The 18,436-nt window shown below is 56.1% G+C and overlaps 1 protein-coding gene across 1 annotated transcript; it reads right to left on the bottom strand.

Moving 5' to 3' along the window:
- Nucleotides 1–54: 54 nt before the first annotated feature.
- On the bottom strand, nt 55–16,729 carry HAND1 (heart and neural crest derivatives expressed 1). The gene is made up of 2 exons (XM_080398637.1): nt 13,673–16,729; nt 55–13,133 (listed from the first exon to the last, which is right to left on the bottom strand). Exons 1-2 carry the CDS (start codon nt 14,177–14,179, stop codon nt 13,032–13,034), a joined length of 609 nt encoding a protein of 202 aa, XP_080254763.1. The 5' UTR covers nt 14,180–16,729; the 3' UTR covers nt 55–13,031.
- Between the last annotated feature and the right edge of the window lie 1,707 nt (nt 16,730–18,436).

Genomic DNA, 18,436 nt, shown 5'->3' with positions numbered 1-18,436 from the left:
GTGGTATCCAGGAAACTTTTTTTTTCTTCTTCTTTTTTCCTGAAAATAGTCAATTGATGTGAAATGTGATCCTTGTTGGTTTCACTCGTAAAGCAATTATACTTTTTTGAAAAAATTCTTAATGAAGTGTGATGATGAAGAGATGTTTACCAGCCATTAGCAGTTGTTTATAAGGTGGAAAGCTTGGAGGCAAGACACCAAAGAAACAGAAGAATCTTTGGCTGTCGGACCCCATGGCCTTATAAACCCTTGCAAATGCCTTATTACCTTATTCTCAACTTAGCTAGAGCAAAACGCCTTGAGCAAAAGAAAGCAGATGTCTTGTTGGAAGGGTTAGCCACTTTATGGCTCCCATGCTATAAACTGAAATCACACGTCAATTCAGTAGCAATATCCGTGTTCAGGGTGCCTGTGATTCTTGAAAAGCATTTAGTGTCTAATAACCAGAAAACGCAACAATGCAATTGTCGTTCTGTATAATACCATTCTGTGTATTTGATTCCTTATGCTGCATGCCAATTAAAAAAAAAAAAGACTTTCCAACTTTTTGTTTTAAACTTCAAAGTAAATGTGTTTGAACCTCACACTTGTGAAGCCATGAGGTGGGACATTTGCTCAGCACTTTTAGATGGGACTTGTTGGAAAGGTGGAAGACCCAAATCGCTTTGGCTGGTATGATAAGATTTTTATTTTTTTTTTCCTTTTACATTTTGCTTTTCACAGATGGGCCTTAAATTCTGTCTAGCTTTGAACCATGGAGCACAAGCCTTGGGGGCATAGAGGATGGCCAGATGTCTTCTTCCATTTATAATAGTGGAAGCTTATTTCTTACAAACCTGCATAGGTGACATTCACCCTGGGGCAGAGGAATCGTCTTTGAAGCCCTCCAGCCATTATATAGCCTAATTCAATTACATAGCCTAATTCAATTCTCATTGAAGAGTTGCATTAACTTAATTAGACTTCTGAATAGCTCCAAAGCCATTAGTATGAAATCCAAATAATGCGGAAACATCTCTTCCGGGGTTAATTTCATCCTGTATGCTGACCCTCTGCTCGCTTTAAGGGAAGAAGAAGAAATCGTTGCTGGTAGTTATTGGCTTGAACTCAACTCAAGGGAGTTGGAAGCATGCAAAGACTTGAGTCTGGGGCAATCCGATGGCTGGAAAGTGCAAATATATCCAAGGAGACTGTGTTAGGATGCAGGGTGTTAAAAATGTCTGCATCTCAAAAAATATTGTATATCAACCAGAAGTAAAGAATTGCATTAAAAGCTAATGTTTCTTTTACCACGCACTTCAGATGCTCAGCCTGAGAAAAGCAGAGCGGGCATGTTTGTACCACTTGTCCCCAGCACTCTGGTGTCGGTTTTCCTCAGAACAGTGGCTGTAAACCACTAGATGCCCTGGTGTGCAAGACTTGACCAAAACGTATCAAGTCTGGCAGTTTCGAGTTAGTCTGAAGTGCAAGCTGGATTCAGAGAGGCTTTGAAAGCAGAAGTCGAAATAATCCACAGTACGTGCGAGTTTGCAAGCAGGTCATGATGGCACAGAGAAAAGGAAACGGGACATGGCCCACAGAGAGACTGAACAAAACACGCTTCCAGTTAGCAACGTGGAAGGAGGTTTGTTCGGTGTTCGCTCTTGTAATGGATGTTTTACGAGAGGGAAAGAAGCGGGGAGCTGCGCACTTTACATCTTTTGGTTGAGCCAAGTGTAAATACCAATGGGAGATCTTCAGCAGTAACTGCAGTTGGAAGGGAGAGAACTGGTCTGCTGGGGGACTGTTTCTTTAAGTTCACAGATCGTTTTACTTCCCTAGAGCACTAGAGTCACTTTGCCTCTACGGTTTGAAAGAGCGGGTCATACAAGGTAGCCTCCCGTACAAAAGGAGTCCTTGTACTGCCCGGAGTATTGACTGGAGAGTCCCAAAGGTGAAGGAATGTTACTGATGCCTCACTCCTCTTGTCACTGACGCCCTTTAGCCATCTCTAGCTTACCGAGTTAGGGAGTTTTCGTTTTCCACTTTCCAGGTGCAAATGAACCGTTCGGATGTGAGATACTCCTTGCACTTTTCACAGCAATGCCTGGTCTCGCGTTTTTTACTTGCCTGTGAACACATCTGTGTGGAATTAATTAAATGGTTGAAGAAAGTGTGGGGAGAGGCTGGGGGGGAGGGGGGCTTCTGCCTTAAACCTGAACTTCCCTCGCAAGCAGCTCTGCGGGCCGTCCTGTACATCAGCAGGCTCCAGGAGCTCAGCAGAGCCCTCGCAGGGCTGGGATCCTCCTGTCCTAGCTGCAACTCTGCTCCGCAGCTAGAGAGCAGGGGAGGTGAACAGCAGGGAACTTGCAGAATGGCTTGGAGTCTTCTAGCGGGCTTACTGGGAGAGAAAAACTGTGTTCCCTCTTCTGTTTCTGGCCTCCATGTGTTGTGCTGATCTTATGCCAAATGTTTTGGACACCTTGTATTTTTAACTGTGTAATATAGCTGTGTATTGTTAAAGCAACTTAGTAACTTATAGCAAAAACTGTAGAACTCATTTCTCTGAGGTGTAGGAAATGTCCTGCTTCCACTGTGTATGAGACTTTAATTCTGTACTGTCTGACAAAGATAAAATGCTGAATTTCACTTTAATAAATGATCTATCTAGCAACAAGGCCTGCATTCCCTTCTGTTTGCCTTTCTGCACTTAGCACTTTTGGCTCCAGAGCCAGTGGCGTTCTGCTTTGCATGGATGCTTTGTGCCAGGCTTCTCTGATTCACTGTCATGTCCCACCCGCCTCCCCAGGGCTGAAAATGCTGCGGCCTGGGAGGGGAGGATGGCACTGCTCACTGGGATGTGTCAAGCCTGAAGTAGAAAACTCAGGTGGTGGGCTATTTTGTGGCAAACCCATGTGGGTTGCACAGGTGCAAATCACGGAGCCTTCTGAAAGCACCAAAAAGACCCCTCACAAGAAGGATGGAGGTTGTTGGAGAGCCACGTGACCTTGCATTTTGGGAAGTATGGGGCTCCTCTGTGATGGGGAATGCCTCTCCCCTATCGTGAACAGTCAATCAAGTGCAGCATCTCATTTGATTTATGTTTCCTAGTGAATCTTCTTTGTGTCTAGCTCGACCCTGTGCTTCTGCTGCCTTCGCGAGCGCACCCTTGGCTGCGTTTCATGTATGACTTCCAGCTCCTGTTGCCCAGAGTGGAAGCTGCATGCCTGGCTGACGAGGTGGGTGCTACTCCAGAGCCACGCGGACATGTAGCATCCCGATGGTCAATCAGTTACCTGGCAAGATCCTTTTCCATCTGGCACTGTGTTTCTTCTTCCCATGTTGCTCTTCCTCCTGACCATCAGCCATATAGGCAAAGATGCCTCACTTTTTTGTGGCAGCGAGGAAGCAAGTGATGCCAGAAATGGGGGCTTGAATGCTTGTTCTCCTGAGCTCTGTCACGGCATTTCCTAAGACTTTGCTGGCACTGCCCGAGGCATGCTTTAGCCTCGATTTTTAGCCTGGAGAGAGGTTGTAGTGTAGCTTTTCAGACACTTGGGCTCTCATGGCGGAGGATGATAGGATGTTGAGAGCTGTACGCTCAAAATACATGACCTGAACTGTCAAATTACACAGTTGATGTGCAGTAAAGATTGGCACAGACAATCGTCCCTGAAATAATCTGACAAATCTCCTGTATCCTATTCCTTGGTGCTGTCCTACAACCAACTGACCTGTCTCCTCATCGCAGTTCAGTTCATGGCAAGGGATGAGGTGCTCCCTGGAAGGAGGGTGGCAGCTCGTGTTGCTGCTGTAGGTGACTTCCAGCCGTGCAGAAGGTGCCTCTCTGTAACGCACTGATGCATGCAGGAGATGCTGGGTTCCCCCTGCCCGACGTCCCGGGGTGTTAGCTTTCAGTGTTAGGGAGTGGGGACCACAGGGAAGAGACCTTAGAGGGTTGAATCAAATTGTGTTGGTGCTTTACTCTGCTGTGAGAAAGGAGCAGTGATCAGTAGTTATGTCTGAGTCTAAAATTCTCTTAGCTAAAGACTGACCTTGATGTACTGGGGAGCCAGGGGAGACGGAGCTGGCGCATCAGAAGCAGGTTCCGTGTCCTCGGTGCCTGCGTTTGTGGATGTGTCTGGTGGCCTTTGCAACAAACCAGGATCTTTCTGTGTGGGGCAGCACGCTGCCGCGCTGCAAGAGCCTTGTCCCTGTCTCAGGGAGCTCCCAGCTGAAGGTGGCAAGACCAGAGGTGACACAGGTGGGTGCCATGAAACAAGGAGCAAGGGTGGGTCACTTTACAGGGCATCACCTGCATGTTGTCAAGCTCTTTTAGGAGGTATCGGGGAAGGGAGAAGTCCTCGGGTGAGGGCAAAGGCAGCGTACCCCGGTGGAAGGGGAAAAGGCGGCCGTTTGTGTCCCCACACCGGTGAGTGCAGGCTCTGTCCTGCCAGAAGGGCTGCGGGAGGACGGCTGTAAGCTGCAGCCTGTGGCACGGGTGCTGCCTGTAGCATGAGAGGGTATAACGGAAACTCCAGCCACACAAATAAACTCACCCAATTAACCTGTTATTTGTATAGGCTGATGAGTAATGCTGCTTAATCTCATGTTTGGTTTGCTGCCTGCCGAGAAACTCGCAGAAGATTTCAAGCTCAGAACCAAGGAAGCGTCTTGCTCCGTCTTTTTAATGTATTCACACCGAGAAACCGAGCCCAGCAGGCCGAGCTGATGGGCCTAATGCTGCACACCCCTCCCTCGGCTGGCAGCTGCCGTGCGAGGGCAGTGTTAGCTCAGTAACCCGGGTGCTGTGCGGCTGCACCGCTGAGCCCCGCGGGGACCAGAGCCACGTCCCGACCCAGAGCTGCCTCCTGGGTGGGAGCTGCTGCGCTGCTCAGGCGCCGGAAGCAGGGTGATGCTGGAGTGGGATGTGGAGATCATAAAAATGGTTTCTTTGGTTTGGTTGGTTGGTGTGGGGTTTTGTTTTTTTTTTTCGTGGTTGGACATTGAAATTGAACACGTCCGATTCTCTGCGTGAGCCGTCCTGCAGCCTCCTTGCAGCCCTGATGGAAACCAGGCTCCGGTTCCCCTCTCCCCAGTACAAAGGGCAGCGCGGAGGACTGGGGAAAAATGTGAATGTGGATTTAATGGTTTTATGTTTTAGAGATGTGTTTGAGCAGACTGAGTGTGCAGGGGAGAGCCTTAGGGCTTGCTTTTCTTTTCTCTCTTTTTTTTTTTTATTTCCCCTGTATCCAATAAGGAATGACTGCACGGCTCTGCCAGCACTCAATCTCACTTTGGCAGGAGCTGGAGCCGATTTCACATCTCTTACCCTTGCAGGCAACGTTGGCTTCTTCCCTAAGTACCTCAAAGCCCTCTGATTTGCTTTTACTTAATTGTTTTTGGAACTTTCTCCAAGACCTGTTCCCCTTAGTGTTGCAGGAACTACTCCGTGACTGCTTGGCATCCTCAGCAGAGCGCACCGTGGTGCCTGTGGGAAACGCAGAGACTGAGACAGGGGAAAGGGAGAGCGTCAGGTAGCTGAGATGGCTCTGCTGCTTCTCCTCCCACGGGCATGGAGTGCCAGGGATCAGAGGGCACGATGACGGGCACCGCATCGGCAAGCTGACTAACCCCAGTCGTGGTGGCGAAGCAGAGGAGGCTCCGAGCCCAAGCGGGGTGTGCGCGTTGCCTGTGTCTCCTCCTGCTCTTGACACCTGCGTGGGCAAATCCGTCCTCAGCAAAGGGAAGGTGGTGGGATGTATCCCGCGGTCCTGGAGCCAGCTCGTGCGTACCTGGGTTTGGTGGCTGGGTGTCAGCCAGCCCGGGCGCCTATGGAGCAGACAGCTGGCAGGCAGCCTTGAGCAAGCTGATCTCCTGGGGCGGGGGGGGGGGGGGGGGGGCTGGCCGTCCAAACGGCAGACCCTTCACTGGGGTGGGGTGGGAGAGGTGAGCACCACATCCAGCACCTCTGCACTGGGACGTGGGTGAAACAGCTCAGCACCTTCCCAGCTCTGCCCGGCCACAGAGGGCAACCAGGACCTCTGTAGAGTCCCAGAACAGGACTGTTCAGCTCCTCCCTGTCCAGTCTGCCCTGGAAGGATCCCTGCACCCTGCAGGTTGAGGTTCTTTTTGCTCCACACCCATCTTCCCAACAGAATCTGGTTGTTTAACTATTTCCTTGGATTTCCACTGGTTTACTGGCCGTAAAGCCTGACCCTCATGTAAGAAGCGGAGCCCTTGGTGCTGGGCTGGACTCACCTCAGCCCTCTGCATCTCTGTTTTCCTGGGGATAAGAAGCAGGTTGAAAGCTCTTCATCGGCGCAGTGATAGCATTGTGTACACACAGGGCTTTTCTTGTTAAACTGGCAGAAACTGCAGTGCCAGGGAGCTGCTGTGCCTCACCTGGCCATACCTTGTCCTCCTCCTGTCTCTCCTGGAAAGGGAGAATCCTGTTTTCCCCACTCCTCCCTGCTGCTCATCCAAAGCAGGCCAATAGGCACTGCAAAGGTCCCCACGGGGGCTTTCCCTCCTCCTTCTGCCATGATCCTAGAAACAGGAGCCTGAAAAGGTGTTGGGTGTGGAATTGCGTGGGCTGAGCCCTAAGCAGCCGCCTTGGTTCCGGGGCGTTTTGTCGGGTGAGCTGTTGAAGACAGCAGCCCAGGCTCAGGTCTGAGTCAAGCTGATGAGCTCCAGTGCAGAGCCTGCCCTCCCGCTCCCCGTCAGACACGGGACCAAAGCAGCACGGACTGAGCGGTGAAGGTGAGCAGAGGAGGGAGTTTCGGGGTTGACGCAAGCTTTGTGCACTAGCTCAGCCTCCTAACTCCTTCCAGCTTCTCCGTTTGGGAAGGAGCTCCTGGCTGAGGCAATTGAACCAGTCTGCTCCGGCCCCCACATCCCCCCCGGCTGCTCCTGCAGGTCAGTTACAGGCCATGAGAATTTTGTCAAGGTAGCTGCTGTCTAAGGAAAAAAAATAAAAAACCCCTTTTCCTCTAAATTCCTCAGCTTTCAGCCGCTAGTGACGCCATAAATTCCCCTACTTCTCTGGTTACTGTAAAGTCTTTCAGGGTGGTCAGGACCTGAATTCCTCACGCAAAAGAACAAGAAGGGAAAAAGGAAACTTTGCGAACAAGAACCTTCCCCGCCTCAGGGATCCGTCGCAAAGAATCAGCGAGGCTCCAAGCGTGTGCTCTTGCTTCGCAGTCCCTCAGCTCAAAGCTCTTGGGTAACTGCCCGTCTTGCTTTTTTCTCACCAGTAAATACCCTCCTCCCAGCCTGGGCTTCCCGCTTGTGCTCCAGCAGGTCCAGCCGGGTCCTTGGCTCCTCTGCTCTGCAGGCTCCTGGAGCTGCAGCAGCTCCGGTTTGCTGTTGTGCTTTAGCTTTGGAGTGACCAGGAGAGACAGAGCTCGTCCAGCGTCCACAGCTATGGAGATGGCATGGAGTCCTGCTGAGCAAGGCGCCCAGCTGCTTTGACCCCCTGCCCTGAGCTGTACGGCACCGATCCTCCACCACCCCAGCCCCAGCTCCCAGCCAGCTTCCATCCTGGACCTTAAACCCAGCTGTTGTGTGGGACACAAGCGGGCCGCTGTGCCAGCTCACACCGCCCAGCTTCACCTGAGGGCTGTGCTGAGATGTCATGGGAGAAGATCAGCAGGGAGCCAGCAGCAAAGTGTCGTCGCTGCCAGAGGGGATGCCTGCTGATGGGATTGCTCCACCACTGAGCATGAGAAGGGTGGGTGGTTCTCCAGAAAGCCATGGTGAGCACCTTTGCTAACCCCACACCAAGCACTTGAGTCTTGTGAGAGGAGTAAATACCCACTGGTCCCAACACCCTGCGCTGGGTAAGGGCCTTCATGGAGTGGAGCAAAGGTTGGCTTTGGAGAGGTAGGGGCAGGAGGTGGGCGGTGAGTTTGTCTGTTGCTTGAAGGATGGTCTTGGGAAGGTTGGCCCAGTGTGCAGGGCTTGTGGTCTCCCAGCACAGGCAGCTCCATGGAGAAATACACCCTGGGCAGAGCTCAGTGCTAGCAGACCCAAGCAGGAACAGCTATAGGGGTGAAATCGCAAAGAGTTTGGATTTGTTTTAAAAAATGAAAGAAAAAACAGTTGGAGCCTTCATATGCCTTGTGGCTCTAGAGCCTTCCTATGCTTGGACATCATTTCTACAGCTATGGAACGGAAACGCATCGTCTCTTTAGATGGGTCTCAGAATCACGTGACTCCAGAAGCATGGAGATTTCAGAAAGAACTATCGCATGTCATGAACTTTGCAGCTGAGGGGGCCTCAGTGGGACAGAAAACCTTCCCACTTGAGTGGTGTTCCCAGGAGACAGTCTGACTTGGGAGCCAGCAACTGGGCTGAGAGGCTCCAAGTGTTGGGAGAGGATCAAAAAGCTCCCCTGGCAGTAAATCTTTCACCTGCCATGTTACTCACTGGGGCTTGTGGCCATTCCTCCGAGGTCGGCCCCGGGTCAGGATTTCTCCTGTCTCTTTAGCCCCAAACCTGGAGATTTTTGTCTTATCTTTGACGCCATCTTGACACCGAAAACAAATTATGGCCCAATTACCCTTACTGAGAGGGGCTGGGGCTATCTTAAGTGGCCAGAACTATCAGGCGCTTCCTTAAGAGGGGGTAATTAAAGTGGGGTGCAGGGCAGGGAGGGGGCAAGGACTGGGGGGGACCGCTGGCATGGGGTTACCCTTGTCCCCCTGCTTGTGGTGGCAAGAGGAGCCATCCCATCCAGCCCCAACCCATCCTACTCCATCCCACCTGGCCCCACTCGCTCTAGCCCAGCAGTGCTGCATCCTTGGGCTCCAGAGAGGCCAGAGCAGCGACAGGGCTCCTCACTGCCCCCCACCAGCACAGTGTCCGGGGGGTTGCCCCCTTCCCCCCCAGCCCTGTGTCACCCGCTGGGGCCAGGCCAGAGAGGCCCTGTGACAGCCGACAGCCGCCCTGGCCCTGGCCGTGACCTTCAGAGCGACCTCCAGTAAGTCCCTGCCAGGGCTGGGGACCGGCTGTGCCTCTCATCCTGAGCAGGGACATATCTGTGCTGACCCCAGGGAACCAGCAAACAGCAGCTTTATGGCCAAACCACCATAACAACCAACCTGAAACTGAAAAAAATGTTATTTTTCTCTCCCTCTTTCAGTGCCAGCGAAAGGCGCCCTCCCCTGCTGTGTGCCTGGGCATGCCTTGCCAGGTGTTCTGCTGCCTGCCCGAAGCCAGCAGCCTTCCCTTCACAGATCCCAGTTCTGGGAGCCGATGTGCTGAGCTGGGTCCCAGCCCACAGCCTGGACCGTGCTCATCTGGGGGCTGCAGCCCATGTCCCCCTGCCCGGGCTGGCGATGCCGGGTGCCTGCGGAGCCGGGTCCCTTCCAGGTTCCAGGATCCAGTCCATGGAGCAGAGCAGTGGAGCTCTGCAGGAACAGCCCCTGGCCTTGCAGGTTTGCTCCAGGTACCCTCGCACTCCTGGGTGATGGGGTGGCTGGGTGTTTCTGTCCCTTTTTTTTTTTTTTTTTTTTTTTTTTTTTTTTTTTTTTTTGTCAGATTGGTATTTTATTTGGCTCCATACTGTCTACCAAGCTGTCCAGTGTAACCCTTCCCTTGCTGCTTCTGAGATAAGAATAGGCTCCCCTGAGATCAGATAAACAGGCCCATAAATACCTACAACAACAAGAAGCAGGGTCTGGGTTTGGTAGGAAGGGAGAAGGGAAAAAAAAAAAAAAAGAGCGCCATTTCTTTAGACGCCAAACCCCAGGGGTGCAGAGTGTGGGGTGGAAAGTGCCCGACAGCCCCTCTGCCCCCAGCGCTTGCCGCCTTGGCTAGGCAGGGCAGACAGCAGGGTCCCCTCCACCATCCCTGTGGTTGGATTCCAGTGGCAGGGGACACGGCACGTATGATGTTACCCTGGGGCCAAGCGATCCCTGTGTGCATGTGCTTCTGTCCGGGCAACTGCAGACTCACGCCTGCGTGCCGGGAGCATGCTGCTTCCCAGCGGCATCAAGTTCACGGCAAGGTCGAGCCGTAGGTGTGTGCAGGGCCACCTCCCCTGGCCGATGAGCTAGGCTCTCAGGTGGCCAAAAATTCAAAGCTAGTGGCCAAATGGTTCTTCTTCCACCCAGGTTTGGTGCAGGCAGCACCCGGAGCCCTGCCGCAGGCTGCTGGGATGCCTCTCCCAGCTGCTCAGGTTTGCTGCCTGAGGAAAAGAGGCTTTCCCTGTGCAGGGCTCCCACCCCCAGCTCATCCTGCTTTGGGGGTGAAGGGGGTGACCCCATCCTAGGCTGGAGCCAGTGCTGAGCTCTGCATTGACACCCCTTCACGTCCCTGGAGCGGCAGAGCTGCCTGTGCGGTGCCGAGGTGGGGACGGAGCTTGCTGCTCGCAAATCCACCCCTTTTTGCACGCGTTTTGGGGAGCAGTGAAGCCCTGGTGTACACAAAATGTTTGGTCTTTTTTTTTCACCCACCCTCCCCAAAATGCTGAGCCAGTATCTCACAGGAAAATCCCCTTGCTGGGCAGGGAAACGCCCTGCAAACACAGAAACAGAGAGCGTTTTCACTTGCAAAAGCCCGAAGGAGCAAGGGAGGCTGGCGGTGAGGACACCTTTCCCAGAAGTTTGCAGCCAGCAGGTACCACCAGAACCGCGTGGTAAGAAAAGCAACAGCCCTGTGGATGCTGGCAGAGCATCGCCTGGGTAGTGCAGGGTGCCCCCTTCCCAGAAGCAAAGCTGGAAACCCACAAGAAAGAAAACACCAGAGGTTTTTGGTGCAGTAGGGGAGGCTTCCCAGGCTGCAAACGATGTTCCAGATAGAGCCCAGTGTGCCGGGACCGAGGACAAGAACTCTTGTACAGTGTCCCCCCTGCCTTACACAGCGGAGTCCCGGGTCCCCATGTAACCCTTCCTCTCATCTGATGCCGAGGGGCAGCCCTGATGGGTGCCATACGGATACGGGGATACAGGCTGGGACATGTAAATGGGATTGGGGCTGGACACTTTTATGGGGCACGGGATTGCAGCGTTAGTGATGGCTTAGGAGCTCTCCTGTCAAAACAGGCCTTTAAGGGACTGTGAAATAGCATAAAATAGGATATTTGGGGCTGATTTTCTGTATATTATCCTTTTTAAATTTTTTTTTTCCTTGAATGTGTTTCGTTTTAGAAAAGCCCTATTCCAACTTCACTCTGGGACTTGATGCCATGCTAAACTGTTTATAGCCCAAACAAAACAAAACAAAAAATATCACTGTGGGCATCGCTCTGCTCAGGCAATCAATTTTCATCTTGGCCTCATTCAGAAAAACCAAAAATTAAATCAGAGGCTGGGAAGGCAGCCGTGCAGCAGTTCCAAAGCGAAGCAAGGCTGATTCATGCAGCCTGATCATTCTGCAAGCTTTAATTACGCTGGCCATACCCTCCAAGGTCTGTGTGTCTGTCCATCTGTATCTGCACACACACGGAACGGTCATAAAACCCGAGCTGCTTCCCCACGGGTGAGCTGGTGTCTTTGTGGTGTGTGCGGCTGCACACGCACAGATTGATCGATGTGTCAGCGATTTACGGGTGTTGCGTCATTATTTCTATACCTTCAGTCGCAAGCACGAGCTTGGTTTCAAATAGAAAATCTAATGCTCCCTGCCGAGCCCTCAGATTAACCCACGATAACGTACAGCTCTTGCCCACGCTGGCTTTCTTTGCCCCGAGCAGCCAGCCGAGCGTCGGGGTTTATCCGGCTGCTTCTGGGAACAGCGACGTGGCCAGGCTGGGAAGGCAGGATCGGGCCCTGAGCCCGTGCATGCATACCGTGGAAGCCACCCTTCAGTAACAGAGCTGTGCGCGCACAGAACAAAGGAACGAGGATTCGGCTTTAATTATTAAGGATTATTAAGGATTTATGCCTGAGAGGTGACAGAGACGACTCCAGGCTGTGTGAGCGTTGGTGTGTCTGAGGCTGGCGGGATCTATCGTGTTCGGATGGCGAGGAGGGGACATTGCTCCTTCAAAATGTGGCCAAGGCAGCACCTATGAGGGGGTTCTGTGCGAAAACGCTGCCGGTGCCAGCACCATCCAGGGCAGCTGCCTGGGCAGGGGAGGGGGCTGAGCCCTGGCTCTGCGTGGCAGCAATAAAACCGGGGCTCCGCAGCTCTACGGTCGGTGCTCATGCCATTCAGACGCTGTAAAGGCCTGATCCTGCCATCCTTCCCCAAGCCAAATACAAGTCGGTTCCTCTAGCAAGTCTCCCGGGTCAGGAGGGAAGGGGTTGTAGGGCAGGGGCAGAGTTTGTGCCCTGGGCAGGCGGAGGGTACGTGTTCACAGAGCCCTGCCAGCTCCTGGGGCAGCCAAGCGTGGTGTAAAGAAGCCACAAAGGACTCCACGGAGCTGCCCGAGCCCCACAGGAGGGAATTCCCTCATATGGATCCCCACAGCAGGGTACTGACTTCAGGGGAGTCCTCAATCCCACAGCATCCCTCATCCTGGCCACAGCAGCACGATCTCAGGGGAAGGCGGAGGGGTTGGACCCAAAGCTGTTTGCGTAAAGTTTAAATTTTATTTTATTTAGTTTTTTTTTAATTATTCAGTTTTAAATACGTGGTGTGGCGCGCCCAGTCCCTCGGGAAGTGGTCATGCAGATCTGAGGTAGAAAACCCGGCACAGGAGTGTTCCCAAATGCACCTCTAGGTAGTTTCACCGCAGCCACACGTCGGTCAGGCAGCGGATGGGGGGGCGGGGGGGGCCGTATTTACAACAGCAAACGAATCCAACCGATTCAGCCCGGCCCGGGAGGGCAGGAGCCGCCGATCGCTGTGACACGGGGAAGGAGCAACGATTACTGCGAACGGGGGAAGGGGCAAGGGGGGGATGGCCCGGCCGGTGCCCGCTGCCGACGGGACGGGCAGGATCCGGCCCCGCCAGGCGCCCTTCGCTTGTCTCCGGCGGGGGGAGCCGGGCCGGGTACCCGCATCCTGCGCCTGGACGGGCTCCGGGGGCCGGGCCGGGCTCTCTCCGGCATTGCACATGGAGGGGCGAGCGGGGAGCGCCGTCGGGGCGGCGGGGCAGCCCTCAGGGGTTCAGTTCCAGAGCCCAGACCTGCTGGGGCCAACCCGTCCGGCCCTTCAGCTTCTTCTCGCCGTGGCCCAAAGGCTGCGAGTAGACCTCGGGCTGCTGCGGGAGAGGAGACGGGGAGGGGGGAGAAAGCAGCGGTCAGGCGCGGAGCGGGGCGGGGGTCCCGGGCCGCCCGCACCTTGTGCCCACCTCGGGGCTGCGGCCCGGCCCCGCGGCTCCGGGCGGCTTTGTCAGCCCGAGGATAACGGGGGGTTCGGGGCCTCCCCCGGCCCGCTGCATCGGAGGGGGGGACCGGCCACCCTTGCTCCGAAACGCGCCCGCTCGTCCCGGGAAAGCGGCCGGGGGGGAACACGGCCGGACCCGGGGCTTTATCCCTCGGGAAAGGCGCCGGGAGCTGCCCGGCCCGACGGGAGCGCTGCGGGCAAGTCGGGGCGAGCTTTTCTCCGCCGAGGTGTCCCCCACGGGTCTGTTTTGCTTTGTTTTGTTTTTTTAATTTTTAAATTTTTTTTAAGCTGGCAAAAAAAAAAAAAAGTGGTCCAGCGGGGCCGAGAAGGGTTTTTTTCCCCCCATCCCCGGGTCTTCCCCGCCCGCTGCCGGCCCAGGGACAGCGAGGCAGCGGGGTCCCGGCCCCCTCTTACCGTCTCCCTTTTCCTCTTGTTCTCCCTGCCGTCAGCCTTCTTGAGCTCGGCTTTGAAGCCCTCGGTGTCCCCGGGCTGGCTGTCCTTGGCCAGCACCTCCATCAGGTAGGCGATGTAGCTGGTGGCCAGGCGCAGGGTCTTGATCTTGGAGAGCTTGGTGTCGGCGGGCACGTTGGGGATGCACTCGCGGAGCTCGGCGAAGGCGCTGTTGATGCTCTCCGTCCTCCGTCGCTCTTTCTTGGGACCCCCGACCCCTTTCCGCCGACCCAGGCGGCCACTGAGAGCCTCCAGCCGCCCCCGGCCGGCCGGGCCGTACTCGGGGGGGCCGTAGCTAGGGCTTTGCCCGGCGAGCTCGGGGGTCACCTCGGCCGGGTTGAGCACCCAGCCGGGGAAGTAGGCGCGCTCCTGGTGGCACCGCGCCGCCGGCCCGAGGAGGAAGGGGTCGTGCAGCATGTGGTGGTGGTGGTGGTGGTGGTGGTGGTGCTGGTAGCCCCCCACCAGGTTCATGGTCCGCCCCGCTGGCCCCGGGGGCCGCGCTCAGCAGCGCACCATGGCCGGCCGGGAAGCGCTCCCCGCCGGGCGGGCGCGGCAGGCAGCGGCGCCGGGGAGCGCGGCTCCGGCGTGGGGCTGCGATGGTGGTGGCTGCCTTTGGGGGGTGGGTCGGTGCCGTTGGGGTTTGGGGTTTGGGGGTTGTTGTTGTGGGTTTCTTTTTTTTTTTTTAACCCCTTCTGGAGCCTCCCAAGCCTGCCTTTATATAGGGCCGGGGGCCCCCCCGCCGCGGAGCCAATGGGCAGGGGAGGATGCTCGGGGGCCCCGGGGGGAGCGGGGCGGCGGCGGGGGCGTGCGCCGCGCTGTTGACTCGGTTTATTTGGGCTCACACCTCCGCTGTTTGCTCTCGCCTCCCTCTTGGCGCCTCGGTTGCAGGGAGAAAGGGGTGAGGAGAAACCCGAGGGGGGACCCCAGCCCCCGCCCCGTCGCGTTTCTATCCCCTCCGCTTCCTCGCTCCCGCGGCGGGGGTGCCCGGCCCCCCACCCCGGAGAGCCGTCGGGGGGACGAGAGGCGGCAGCGGGTGCGGGGAGCAGCGGGTGCCCGGAGCCCCGACGGTTGGGCCGGGCCGGGCGCCGCGGGCGCTCCGGGACCGCAGTTGCCACGGGGCTTTCAGCTTTCCGGAGCCGGCGGCGCTGGCGGGGGGGCAGCGCCCGTCCCCGGGGCCAGCGGGTCCCGTCCTCGCGCGGGGAATTCTCGGCCCCGTGGGAGCGGAGCATGGGGAGGTGGTGGGTGCCCGGGCAGCTCCTGGGGCCGGGGCATGAGCAGCCTCCCTCGAGGGAGCTGGGCGCTGTGGGAGGCTGGGGTAGGCATGGCGGGGTGGTTCCTGCACGCACAGGGTGCATTGCCCACGCGTTTGGTGCGCACACATGCGTTGCACAAGCTCACGCTGTGCGCAGATGTGCGCTGCAAGCCTGCAGGCGCTGCACACGTGTACAGCACGCACCCGCGTTGTGCAAATATCTGCTGCATGCACACGCATGCTGCGCACGTATGCGGTCACACCATGCACGTATGCTGCTCTCACAGGTACGCTGGATGTGTTGCCTTCACGTGCCACAAACACAGAGGTGCTGCATGCACTGCACACCTATCTGTGCTGTACACACCCCACGCACAAATACATTACACAAGTGCACTTAACTGCACTCATATATATTGCATACACGCACCAGCAGCACATATATGCTACACACACAGTGCCACTGGATCACATATATGTAACATATATCTAATACATACACACACTTGCTGCACACGCGTACTGTGTATACACACATGCACATTGCATGTGTGGCATATAAAAACACACATGCAAGCTGCATATCCATGTACCGATGCTGCACGCACATACATAAATTTATAAATTTTGTGCTATCCACACACACAAAGATATTTATGATACGGCAGTGGGGACCTGCCCTGTGTTCCCCTGTCTTAGCCTGGCCATGGAAAGGCTGGGAGGGTCCAGTGGGGCTGGCATCTTGTACTTCACCGCAGCCCCCAAACCTGAGCCCAGCGTGGGGCCCTGCAGCAGACGGCATGTCCTGCTCACCTCTGCGCCTTCGGGAGACAGATCCCCAGGGCGACAGCTCCCAGACCCTGTGCTTTGCCCCCAGCCTGGCTGGGTAACATTGGGGCCAACCCCTGCTCTTGCCCCAGTGCCTCCCAGTGAGGACGGCCTGGGCACGGCGGTGGCGATCACAGCGCGCCGGGGCAGGAAGGGGCTGTGGGCCCGAGGTATGTTAGCGATTAACGGCGCTTTCCAGCGATTCATCTTGCAGCGGAGGGTGGAAACGTTGGAGGGTTGTTTGCAGGCGCTTGTATTAATCATCCGGGCTAACACACCATTAACGTCCTCCTGCATTTTAAAGATGACAAATTTTATTTGACTTCTCTCAATCACGGTTCCCGGGCGGATTCGGGAGCCACTTAAATGCCTCGGATTTTCCATCGTTAGTTGTTACAAGGCGAGTTGCAAAGGCAGGAGGCCGGGGGGGGGCGGGGCAGGGTGCAAGCGGGTCTCCAGTTCTGCCGGGCCCCGGCGGCTGGGGGGGGGACAGCCGTACCGGATCTGCCCAGCCTTGCTCCCCCCGGCTTTGTTCTTAGCTGCTGCAAAGCCCCCCGCTTCCCCACCCCCTTTAAACAAGCGCCCTGCAAACATTTGCTAGTGATTACTCTCCCTTTAGAATCAGGCCTTGGGTAGGGCATCGTGTCCCCCATTTCCTCCAAAACACCCATGGCTGGGTGGGATTCCTGAGCCCAGCTCAGAGCTGGTGGGGGCCAGTGCCCACCTAGGAGAGGTTCAGGGGTTCCCACTTCATGCCTTGCCCCGGCCCCCCCATGCTGGCAGAGCATCACCTGCAGAGCTCTGCTTCCTCTCACAAACCACCCAGGCTCCTTATTGAGCCTCTCTCCAACCCTGCAAAAGCCCTGATCCAGCAAACTGCCATACCAGGGTCTGTGCCACCCAACCCCATCCCTGGAACACCCCTACCCCCCCCCCAAAAAAAAAAAAAAAAAAAACCAAACCCTTCCATTCCCATAGCCCTGCATTGCACAGGCCACTCACAGCCGCGTCCAGCTCGGAGCCGTCGCCTTGAGCCGTGCACCAGAGCCACCTCCAGCCTCTGGCCAGCAAAGCCAGGTAAGCCCAGCCCAAGCTTGGGCATTGTCTTGCTTTATCCCCCCCCGCCCCCCCCCCCAGGTTCCCGGACCCTGCACAGTTTGGAAGTGCTCAGCTGAGCAAATAGTGCGACCGGCGGGTTGATTTTCCTTTGGAAAATTGTTCTAATCTTTCGTGTTTTAATAAAATAATAAAACCGGAGCCCTTTTCACGCTGACACCTTCTAAATCAAACCAGACTGCCTTTGTCATGGCGTCCAAATTTAGCACTTCTCAAACTTTTGGTGAGTTTCTTTAATTTCACGTCTCCCCACTTGTGCAGAAGGGAAACGCTGAGCGGTTCGGATTAGGCGATTTATGGCTGGCATGGCAGGAGGAACCACGTTTCTCCCCACCTGTTTTCCTTCAAAACCTTCCCAAAGAAAGATTTTCTGCCCTCACGGCTGGGCGATGGCGAGGGTGGCCGGTGCCGCATGTCGGGGCCTGGGGTTCTCCCGGGTCTCTGCAGCCCCCAGCACCCCGACCGCAGCAGGAACCACGCAGCTCCGCACCCACTCCCTGCCCTGGGATGGTGGCTGCGGTTTTGGCCCCGGCCCCTCCGCCGCTTTCTTATCAGCACCCGGAGGGCTGCAGCCTGGGGTGTCCTGTGACTTTGACGCCAGCCCTGCTCCCCCTGCTCCAGCTCCCTTATCTAAATAGAAGCGTAAATCAGGACCTTGGCAGATGCCCTGGCAGGACAGGGACTCCATAAAAAGGGGCTCTGCTCCAGCTCTGTTTACATTGCAGCCCCGTAAAATATTCCCCTTGTCTTCCCTGCTAGCGGCTCCATGCAACATCCCAGCACCCTCCTGCATCCGCATCCCCTCTCGCCCCCCCCCTCCCCCCCCCCCCCCAAGCTCCACTGCAGCCTCAGGGTGCAGCTGGGAAGGTCCCAGCCCTGCCACCCCACGTCCCTGCCATGTCCTCCCATCAGGTTATGCCCCGAGATACCTCCTCACCCAGCCGCTGCCTCCCATACAGCTGCTGCAGGCACAGAGCAGGGCTCGGCCGGCTCCCCGGGGCAGCTGGGTTGTGTCTAAAGGTGCCCCTGGGTATTTATAGCACTCGCCAGAAATAATGCAATAATAATCACTCAGCACCTTCCTAACAGTTCTGCTCCTGGAGGCCTGGGGGGAACGGTTAGAAAAACCTTGGGAAACTGAGGCACGAGCAGAGTCTGCTTCAAGGAGAGGTGCGTGGGGCTGGCTGCATGCGTGTTGCTGCTCTGGGGGGATTATTTTCCTCCTGGTGATGGGAGGTGGGAGGGAACTTGCAGAAGTGAATAAAATCAAGTCAGTTTGGCAATGAACCTGGCCCTGGGGTCACAGCCAAGGCTGGGCTACGAGTGCCACAGTTGTGAAAACCCACTCAGGATGGCCCTCCCCCTCAAGAGGGTTTGCCACGCGCGTCTTGCTGCACCAGCACGGGTCTTGTAGGGGCAGGGGGAGCTCTGGGATGCAGGGGGGCTCATGCGTGCTGGTGCTTGTGCACTCCTGTGCCCGCACACTGCCCGAGTGCCCCAGACTGCATCACTGGGCTGCTTAATCCTACAGC

Source organism: Falco punctatus (assembly GCF_963210335.1).
Source record: "Falco punctatus genome assembly, chromosome: 8".
NCBI classification, from domain to species: domain Eukaryota; kingdom Metazoa; phylum Chordata; class Aves; order Falconiformes; family Falconidae; genus Falco; species Falco punctatus.
The sequence above is the reverse complement of the archived record's forward strand: the minus strand, read 5'-3'. Positions and strand labels throughout refer to the sequence as shown.

What these genes read in the sequence shown, in the direction of transcription:
- HAND1 (XM_080398637.1), bottom strand. Translation starts at nt 14,179, where the DNA reads ATGAACCTGGTGGGGGGCTACCAGCACCACCACCACCACCACCACCAC. An exon ending in ACAAGAGGAAAAGGGAGACG is followed by an intron (nt 13,134 to 13,672) that starts GTAAGAGGGGGC and finishes CCTCTCCCGCAG; the next exon opens with CAGCCCGAGGTCTACTCGCA.